At 44.6% G+C, this 10,547-nt stretch overlaps 1 protein-coding gene across 1 annotated transcript in view; it reads left to right on the top strand.

Moving 5' to 3' along the window:
• Window positions 1–872: 872 nt before the first annotated feature.
• SLC35D2 (solute carrier family 35 member D2) overlaps window positions 873–10,547 on the top strand; it is a 103,147-nt gene continuing 93,472 nt past the window's right edge. The window contains exons 1-2 of the mRNA XM_089662140.1: window positions 873–1,019; window positions 4,712–4,745. Coding sequence (XP_089518266.1) covers window positions 901–1,019; window positions 4,712–4,745 — 153 coding nt within the window. The 5' untranslated portion in view covers window positions 873–900. The remainder of the gene's footprint in view (window positions 1,020–4,711; window positions 4,746–10,547) is intronic.

The following is a 10,547-nucleotide window of genomic DNA, read 5'->3' as shown; positions in this document are numbered from 1 at the left end:
GTGTTGAGGTGGATAAAAAGTATTATTATTATTATTATACAGAAGTTCAGTAGAGAAAATTAGGGTTGCACGTTATATTATACAGTATTTATTATTATACAGGGTTTATATAGCGCCAACAGTTTGCGCAGCACTTTACAATATAAGGGAGACAGTACTATTACAATACATTTCAGTACAGAAGGCATAGGAGGGTCCTGCTCATGGACCTTACAATCTAAATTATATTATACTGGGCAGCACAGTGGCTAAATGGTTAGCACTTCCGCCTGGCAGTACTAGGGTCGTTGGTTCAAATCCCAACCACGGCACCACCTGCCTGGAGTTTGCATGTTCTCCCTGTGCCTGCATGGGTTTCCTCTGGGAACTCCGGTTTCGTCCCACACTCCAAAGACATTCTGGTAGGTTAATTGGATCCTGTCTAAATTGGCCCTAATATATGAATGTGAGTTAGGGACCTTAGATTGTGTGCCCCTTGAGGGTTAGGGACTGATGTGAATGTACAATATATATTTAAAGCGCTGCATAAATTGACGGCGCTATATAAGTACCTGATATAAATAAATACATAGCGCCAACAGTTTGTGCAGCATTTTACAATATAAGGGAGACAATACAATTACAATACATTTCAGTACAGAAGGAATATGAGGGTCCTGCTCGTGGAGCTTACAATCTAAATGATATTTATCTACCTAGCGATATATTTTAGGTCTTTGTTGCAGGGACCTATTTTTCTAGTATGATATGAGATATCTAGCTCTACTAGTTGTTCTGCCCTGTAAATAAATATGTCATTTCTCTTCCTCATGTCAGTCACTCCCTCTATGGAGACACCTGGCCTGTAGGGAGGAGCCAGGTGTCAGTATGAGTATAGCCGAGATCCCAGCACACAGCACAATGGCAGACAGCACTGAGGTTCCAGCATCCCGCTCAGCCAGGCTTCTCTCAGCACTCTTCTATGGAGTCACTTCCTTCCTCATTGTCCTGGTTAATAAATCTGTGCTCACCACTTACAGGTAAGAAGGAGGGGGAGCATGTCTGCCAACATGATACTATGAGTGTGTGTGCTGCTAGTTCTTAGGCTCTGGATTAATAAGTAAAAAGATCTTGTGAAACACGCTGACATAGCCGCAGTGCTAAAGAGTTTGTTTTAACTGGCTTGATTAACAAAAAAAACCTAATCACTCTGGTATGACTGTTGTTACAATGTTGACATTACTGTTTTTGTAAGACGACAAAAATATAAAATACTTCTTCAATAAAAATTTTTGAAATATAAAAAAAAAAAATAATTCAGGGACCCAGGAAAAATCTTATAACCTCCAGTAATAAAAATGGTTAAACTTGTCGGCATAATTCAGAGGACGATATGATCTATAATCATCTATATGATCATGTGACACTAATCGTATCCTTGGAGCACATAGCCTCAATGGCTCAGTGTTCTTTAAGACTACATTCACACTAGCCTCCTGTGTTTTGTTTATTTAATATGGACTTTCACCCCTTTTAATGACTGGTCATCATTTCTTCCCTGTATTAAAGTATAACTAAATGCAAAACGTTTTGTTAGTGTTGGATAGAATGGAAAGGGATTAGAACACCTGTCAATTTTGTATTGCTAACGCAATGACACCGCAAGTGCATTTTCCTGCACTGAATCGCATGGTACAGAAGTATCATGCGATCTGGTTGCTGTGTGTTTTATAAAGTAGTGCATGCACTACTCTTTGTTTGTGTGGTCTGGTGCAATTTCAGCCTATTCAAATGAATGGGCTGAAAGCGCACTGCACCCGGATCACATGTGAATCACACAGGAATGCACAGTTTTTTCCTGTGCAATTCATGGTGTGAACCGGGCCTTGGATTTGACTCAACAAGATGAGTCAAATTTAGAAAGAGATCTCTAAGGGCTCATCCACGCCATGTCTGTGTGCTATATTGATTTGTATAGATTGACCCAGACTCAACTCAAGGGTACATAGAAAACCAATCAGGGCAAAACGAAAACATCTCTAACGTCTCTAAGCTGTTTGACTATATATATATATAAAATTATTATTATTATTTTTTTTTTATACACGTCTTAACCGCTTCAAGTCCAGACCCTTTCACCCCCATCCAGGCCAATTTTCAGCTTTCAGTGCTATCACACTTTGAATGACAATTGCTCGGTCATGCAACACTGTACCCATGTGAATTTGTTAGCATTTTTTGAGACATAAAACTTTATTTTGGTGGTATTTATTCACCACTGGGATTTTTATTTCTTTTGCTATATAAATTAAAAAGTCCAAAAATTTTGAAAAAATCTTATAAAATTTTGCAAATAAATAATCTTTCTCCATAAATCTTGGCCAAAATGTATTCAGCTATCTTTTTAGTAAAAAACAAATTGGTTTATAACCAAAAATTATAATTTTTTCAAAATTTTTTTTTTTATTATTATTATTTATGTTTTGTGTGTGGTTTTTTTTTTTTTTTTTTTTTTTTTACATACTGTCACCCTCGCAGTACAGTGGCACCATAGTGACACTTACTGCTTGTGGGGGGTGATTAAGATTTTTTTCTTTTTTTTTTTTTAACACTGCTTTTACACCCATAAAGGCTGTAAAGGCAATCACTTCTCCTTCTCTCTAGCTGCATTCTTGCAGCCATTGAGAAATACTGTGTGAGCTGTGATTGGTCACAACTTGTCACATGGTACAAGGCTGTTGTGAATAGCCTTGTACCATGTGATCTCTGTGATCATTCACAGATTTCACAAGTAGTAAGCAATGATGTCAGGAAGTGACATCTTGCTTACTATTATTCATGTGATCACTGACTGGCCAATCAGTGATCACATGTCGGGACTTCACACAGAGGTCCCGCACAGTGATTGGTGTTCCGCTGTGTCCACCGGGCACAGCAGGCACCGAATCGTGGTGCCGCACACTCCCAGGGAGCGCGCACAGGCTGAAAATGTGGGTGCCGTTTATGAACAGCAACCCGCTCCTGCACGGCTCTCGTCTGGCCCATGTACATAAACTGCCCTCCCTGGGAGTGCTCACTCCCTGGGAGCGTGCAGCACTGTGACCTGGTGCCCGCTATGTCCTCCGCTGTGCTGCACGCTTCCAGGGAGCACGTACAGGCTGAAAATGCGGGCACCGTTTATGAACGGCAACCTGCTCCTGCACTGCTCTCGGCCGTCCGTTTATGTACATGGCCAGGACGGGAAGTGGTTAATGTGCATTTATTGCCCAAAGATTACTTTTAACCCCTTCTAATCCCCAAAGCTTTATATATTTTCTAAAAGCAGAAAACCTGTAAAATAGTAATGTTTTTTTTTTGGTTGCATATTTGCACAACTGTTCGTCAAACCTGTAACTTCTGTAAAAAAAAAAAAAAAAATACATAAATCCTATATTATATAATATTATATAATGCCAATTTTTGTAAAATATAAAGTATGAGACTATGTTGAGTAAATAGAGCCGAAAAATGTCAAGCCTCTTTATTGCATGGGCTTTGAAAACACTGATGACAGCAGGTGCCAGCTGTCGCAATGTAATAGCCAGCAGAGATTTGTCCATCTACGTGGATGGAGTAATCTGTTAGATTTCTTTCCTTCAGGCTTAATGAAAGATATATTCCTTCTGTATACACATCTGCAGCTGCTAATGTCGAATATATCCCGTCATCGTTCTAAAAGACCTTTTTATATAGTATATACATTTTTTATAACTACTGTACATCAGTACAATAATGTAAGTAAGGTATTGGTGTTTATAGGAAGAACATGTATAAAAATGTAACATAGAATTCCAAGCTATAACTATCTAATCTTAAATCTGCTCCCACCCCTATTCTAACTACCCTGTAGAAGGAAGGTTCTTATACTTGCCTATTCCAGTTTGTGCTCCAGTGTGGATATGCATAGAATGCTTAAAGGCTAAAAACTTCAGGCTTTACAACCACTTCAATGGCAAAAAAAAAAAAAGATTGACACTTCGGAACTTAAAGTGATAGTAAAGGTTCATGTTTTTTCTTTTAAAATAACAAACATGTCATACTTACCGTACCTGCTCTGTGTAGTGGTTTTGCACAGAGCAACCCCGATCCTCCTCTTTTCGGGTCCCCCATCAGCGCTCCTCCTCCTCAGCCAGTGCCCACACAGCAAGCCGCTTTCTATAGGGGCACTGGTGCTTGCTTGCTCCTGAGCCACTGCTCTGTGCATCCATAAGACACAGAGCTGGGCTCACTGGTGTGATTGACAGCGGCAGGAGCCAATGCCTCCTAATGCTGTCTTTGCTAATGAGAGAACTGGGAGGAGGTCTTCTCTTGTGCACATCGCTGGACCAAGGGGGGGCGGGGGGTGGGTGTGCTGCACACAGAAGGTGTTTTACCTTCATGCATACAATGCATGAAGGTAAAAAACCTTGAGTGACAACTACAAGTTGACTATATATTTCCCAGAGAAAGGGGCCAGAAAACATTTCCTAGAGCATTTAGCTCTAAAATTATGCAGTTTAACAACCAGAAACCAAATGGGATTGAAATAGTTTTTTACTGATGTCCACAAAGAAGAAGCGAGAGGTCCGCATGTGACCCATAAAACAACAGTTTGACGTGTGCTGTAGGGTAATTTCTAAGCTTGCAGAATCAGCTTTGTAGTTTATCGCTAATTGGTGGCATGTACTTATTGTCTATTTTCTTCTTTATGAAGGTTTCCATCAACAACTTTTCTTGGAGTTGGGCAGGTATGTCATGACAGCCTCAACTATGTTTTTCTCAGTAATATTTAGGTTTTAAAAAAGCTTACCAGTGTTTGTACAACATGTAATAATGAATATACAAATCATGATTAATAAAATTGTGGCACTGAACAATGTTTTTAGTGCCAGCACCTACTTAATAGGGGAGCTTGCCTACATCTGTACTCCACCATGACTGAAGTACCAACAAATTTATAAACCTTGCCCTATCAGCTCATGCCAAATGAATTATAAAAGTCTCCTACCACTGACACCTTTTGACACCATGGCTGCTCTCCTGTTGTCATTTTGGCCTCTAGTATGCTCTTGTCCAATATTTTTCAACCTCTTTTTAGCCAAGGCACCTTTTGAATTTATGCATACTCTCAAGGCATCCCATTCTAAAATGCAAAAAACTAAGCTAATAGTTTTACATAACACAGCAACATCCACACATGTAGGACACCCAGCATTAGAGGTGATTTAGTCTTCCAAAGCAAATACACCTTTGTACACTGGTACATGACGTCATTGGTTGTTAGTACACTGGCGGCTGGAAGGTTGTAATGGTACACAATGAAAACCTTTTAATTAAAAGGAAGGCTTCATCCATCTACTGGCTTGTATACAATTTTTGGGCAATTTTTAGACATTTTGCCAAGGCACCCCTGAAGAAACCTGAAGGCACCCTACTGGGTGCCTGGGCTCGCTGGTTGAAAAAAGGCTGCTCTAGTGTGTAGGAGATTAAAAAAATAAATAAATAAATAATTGTTTTGTTGTTTTTTTTTGGAAAGCTATTCATAAAAGATGTAGTGTACACTTTTGTTTTAGAAGTACAACAAATTTATAAAGACCTATTTTAAATAATCTCGGATTAAAACATGAGAACAAATGCAACGTTGATGCCCCTATTGACCAACTGGGTTTTAGTGTTTTTTTGTTTTTTTTTCCAATAGGAAAAATTAAATAATTTTATAGGTCTCTATGAGCACCAACTCAACCTTTTTCCTGTTTTAATTATATATATAGCATAAAGATAAGAGTAACAAAGGTCAAATACAGAATTCAATGCTAGCCACTTAGTGATTATACAAAAAAAAGTACCCGACAATATTGCATTCAGAATGTTTTGCCAAATTGTGTCACCAAACAAACCAACATAGTGTGCCATGGTAAATACCATAACCATACAGAGAGCAGCAGGATAAACAACTCGCATAAAAAGTGAAAATCGTAAAGAGGAAGGAAGTGAAGTGGGGGAAAAAAAGTAGGACAAGGAATGAGGGTAAGAGAAGCAGAGTATCAGGTGTTAAATAATGCAAGTAAAGGATGACGTTGTGGTGTATAAAGTATTTTAATGCGAACCATCATTCACAGTGGGAAATATAATTATATTCTACAATGAGGATGAGTGAGTTAAAGCAGAGCTCCACCCAAAAGGGGAAGTCCCTCTGTCAGGGCTCCCGGGTATGACCAGAGGTGTGTGACTGACGCAGGGAAACGCAGACTTCAGATATGTTATAAACAATGTAATTTATTAACACTAACAATACAAACATAAACGCAGTGCAATACTAAAACATAACACAGTGCAAACAAACCAAACCAACCACCCACAGATAACAGTACATACAATGCAAGCGTCGTCAGGCAGGCCGGGTCAATATCAATCGGGCAGGTAGGTACAGGGGGAGCAAGCGGAGAATGGTCGGGGTCACAAGCCAGGTTCAGCAGGTAGCGGGCAGAGTGGTACAGAGGGTCAGGCAGAGGGATGGTCAGGAACGAGCCGGGGTCAGAGCAGGAGAAGTCAGCAGAGGTCAGATCAGGCAGGGTCAGCGACAGGACAGGATGCAGGAACAGGATACAGGGCCCAGGAAAAACACACACCAAGGCCGAGTCTGCAGGTCTGGCCATCCCTTAAATACACCAGTATAATCAGTTCCAGGTGTTTGACTGGCTGCAAGGTTGAGTCTCTGATTGCTGGGAGCACCCGCTGGCCAGCCCTGGTACTGCAGCTCATAAGGCAGGTGAGTCCCACCATTGCTGGCCAGTCCATTCCTGACAGTACCCCTCCCCTCAAGGAGCGGCCTCAGGACGCTCCAAACAGTCCTAGCTGGGCAAAATGTTCCACCGCCCGGGTCTGGTAACTGGCGGGATATCAAAGACTGGCACACCGGGCAGGACTCCGGGCAGCGGCACACCGGGCAGGACTCCGGGCAGCGGCACACCGGGCAGGGGCACACCGGGCAGAGGCACATCGGGCTGGACTACACCGGGCAGAGGCACATCGGGCTGGACTCCGGGCAGAGGCACATCGGGCTGGACTCCGGGCAGAGGCACATCGGGCTGGACTCCGGGCAGAGGCACATCGGGCTGGACTCCGGGCAGAGGCACATCGGGCTGGACTCCGGGCAGAGGCACATCGGGCTGGACTCCGGGCAGAGGCACATCGGGCTGGACTCCGGGCAGAGGCACATCGGATTACCAGGCGGAGCAGCAGGCACCGGGCCACCGGGCGGAGCAGCAGGCACCGGGCCACCGGGCGGAGCAGCAGGCACCGGGCCCCCGGGCGGGGCGACAGGCACCGGGCCCCCGGGCGGGGCAGCGGGCGCCGGGCCCCCGGGCGGGGCGACAGGCATCGGGCCCCCGGGCGGGGCGACAGGCATCGGGCCCCCAGGCGGGGCGACAGGCATCAGGCTGAAGAGAGGCATCAGGCTGAAGAGAGGCATCAGGCTGGGTACAGGCATCAGGCTGAAGAGAGGCATCAGGCTGGGTACAGGCATCAGGCTGGGTACAGGCCTCAGGCTGAAGTGCGGGTGCCGAGGCACCAGGCTGAACCACGGAAGGCAGGTTCTCAGACGGCAGGCTCACCGGTTTGGATACTGGCAGGATGGTACTGGTTGGAAAGAATTTTCGCTTTTTTCTGGTTTTAACTACTGGAGCACTGCAAGTAAACGCAGGTCTGCAAACGAATGGAGCAGCTGGAGACAGAGAAGAGCTGGAGGATGGGACAGAGGAGGGAGCAGTTGCTACAGAGGGCTTTTTTACAGGGTTAAAGGCAGGATAGGTGCAGCGAGTGGGAACAGGGGACTAACATGCGGTAGATAGCAGGGCAGGAGGAGCTGTTGGGAATGCAGGAATAGAGCTTTGAGGAGATAGATTAGAAGCAGGACTGGGTTTTTGTAAGCTGACTGAGGCTGGGTGCAACAAATCTGTCCATGTCTGCAGTATGGGTTGAACAAAGCTGAGCTTACACAAAGCCTGTCTGACCAAAGACTGCACTGCGTTTATACAATCTCTTAGTATCTGTGGTGAACATGCAGCATAACGCTCCAGAAAGTAATCCACATCATCCTCTAATAACCATACCAGGGACTCTACCTGGTCGGCACTAAATGGCGGCAAAAATTCATCCCTGCATTCGGGGGTACCAGATGAAACCAACTCCGCACAAATTTGAATCAATGGCTGCACCTCAGAGAATTCTGTGCCCTGATCTACTAGAACATGAGCGAGCCGTATACATTCTAGCAGTTCATCCCGGGGATACGCCTTCAGAGTTTGATAAGCATACTCTCTGTCATCAAACACTAGCAGATATAAATACACAACCTCATCAAGATCCATCCTTCCCATCAACAAACCAAGATGGCTTCCCTGTGCAGCCACTTCTGGTCAGGATTGGCCTTGGTGTAATGTCAGGGCTCCCGGGTATGACCAGAGGTGTGTGACTGACGCAGGGAAACGCAGACTTCAGATATGTTATAAACAATATAATTTATTAACACTAACAATACAAACATAAACGCAGTGCAATACTAAAACATAACACAGTGCAAACAAACCAAACCAACCACCCACAGATAACAGTACATACAATGCAAGCGTCGTCAGGCAGGCCGGGTCAATATCAATCGGGCAGGTAGGTACAGGGGGAGCAAGCGGAGAATGGTCGGGGTCACAAGCCAGGTTCAGCAGGTAGCGGGCAGAGTGGTACAGAGGGTCAGGCAGAGGGATGGTCAGGAACGAGCCGGGGTCAGAGCAGGAGAAGTCAGCAGAGGTCAGATCAGGCAGGGTCAGTGACAAGACAGGAACAGGATGCAGGAACAGGATACAGGGCCCAGGAAAAACACACACCAAGGCCGAGTCTGCAGGTCTGGCCATCCCTTAAATACACCAGTATAATCAGTTCCAGGTGTTTGACTGGCTGCAAGGTTGAGTCTCTGATTGCTGGGAGCACCCGCTGGCCAGCCCTGGTACTTCAGCTCATAAGGCAGGTGAGTCCCACCATTGCTGGCCAGTCCATTCCTGACACCCTCTTTAAGGACTACTCCCCCGCTCCCCATTAAGGATTGGCACCTTTGGGAGGTGGGGGGGAGCGGGTACCCAACTTTGACAGGTCCCCGCTCCCACTTCCGGTCCAATCGCCTAAGCGGTCTGAAGCGGAAGGTGTCCTCCCTCCCTGTAGTCTTTTAGGACACGTGACAGGTCCCAGAAGCCGCAAGCTATCACAGCCGGGTGCCCACACTGAAAATGCGTGCCTCCTGGAATACAGGATGGCCGGTGAAATGGGCTGCAGGGGACACACCGCGGGACTGAGGGACAGGTAAGTGGCTGTTTTTTAAAAGTCAGCAGCTACAGTTTTTGTAGCTGCTGAATTTTATTTTTTGACAGCGTGAGTGGAATTCCGCTTTATGGATTTCATAATTTGTGGAAGTTATGTAAAGAATGAAATTTTCATTGCAAAAATGTGTTCATGTGCACATTGTAGACTTAAATCGTTATTGTAAGCAGTGGAGAAAGGTCAGAATTCCACTTTTGTACAATAACGTTTTTAGCAGAAAGTAAAATACAGTATGTATGGTAATTGCTCTGGAGGGTGTGAAGACTTTGTCAATGTTAAGATGTAACAAGGCCCTTTCTACTGTAGGAAGAATCGGGGAAGGGGTGAATTCAGATATCAATTTGAATACTGGCCAGTGGAATGAATTGATACCTGTAAACACGCCTAAACGCTCTGCAAAAGCGCTGCTGCCAGGAGGGCTGCTAGGAGAGTTTTCAAAACATCTGTGAGCATGAGACCTTAATAGGGATGCAGAGGGACTGGCAAGAACACCAGGGATTTCAAACAAAGGAAGCAATACAAAGAGAACAGGATTCCTTTTCATACAAGTACATGGTACAGCAGGCACATATCAAGAATACACAGTGGCTAAGTGGTTAGCACTTCCGCCTGGCAGCACTAAGGTCATCAGTTTGCATCCCAACCTCGGCACTACCTGCCTGGAGTTTTCATTTTCTCCTTGTGCCTGTGTGAGTTTCCTTTCAGTACTCTGGTTTCCTCCCATGCTCCAAAGACATGCTGGTAGGTTAATTGGCTCCTGTCTAAATTGGTCCCAGTATGTGTACGTATGAATGTGATTTAGGAACCTTAGATTATAAGCTCCTTGAGGGTTAGGGACTGATGTGAATGTACAATATACACATATTGCCAAAATAATTGAGACACCCCTTTAAATGATTGGATTCAGGTGTTCCAATCACCTCCATGGCCACAGGTGTATAAAATCAAGCACCTAGGCATGCAGACTGCTTCTACAAAAAATTTGTGAAAGAATGGGTCGCTCTCAGGAGCTCAGTGATTTCAAGCCTGGTCCCGTGATAGGTTACCACCAGTGCAATAATTTCCTTGTTACTAAATATTCCACAGTCAACTGTTAGTGGTATTATAGCAAAGTGGAAGCAACTGGGAACAACAGCAACTCAGCCACGAAGTGGTAGTCCACGTAAAATGACAGAGCGGGGTCA

The sequence above is a fragment of the Staurois parvus genome, unplaced genomic scaffold (assembly GCF_062004578.1).
Source record: "Staurois parvus isolate SC_StPar_1 unplaced genomic scaffold, SC_StPar_1.0 ptg001432l, whole genome shotgun sequence".
NCBI classification, from domain to species: domain Eukaryota; kingdom Metazoa; phylum Chordata; class Amphibia; order Anura; family Ranidae; genus Staurois; species Staurois parvus.
The sequence above is the reverse complement of the archived record's forward strand: the minus strand, read 5'-3'. Positions and strand labels throughout refer to the sequence as shown.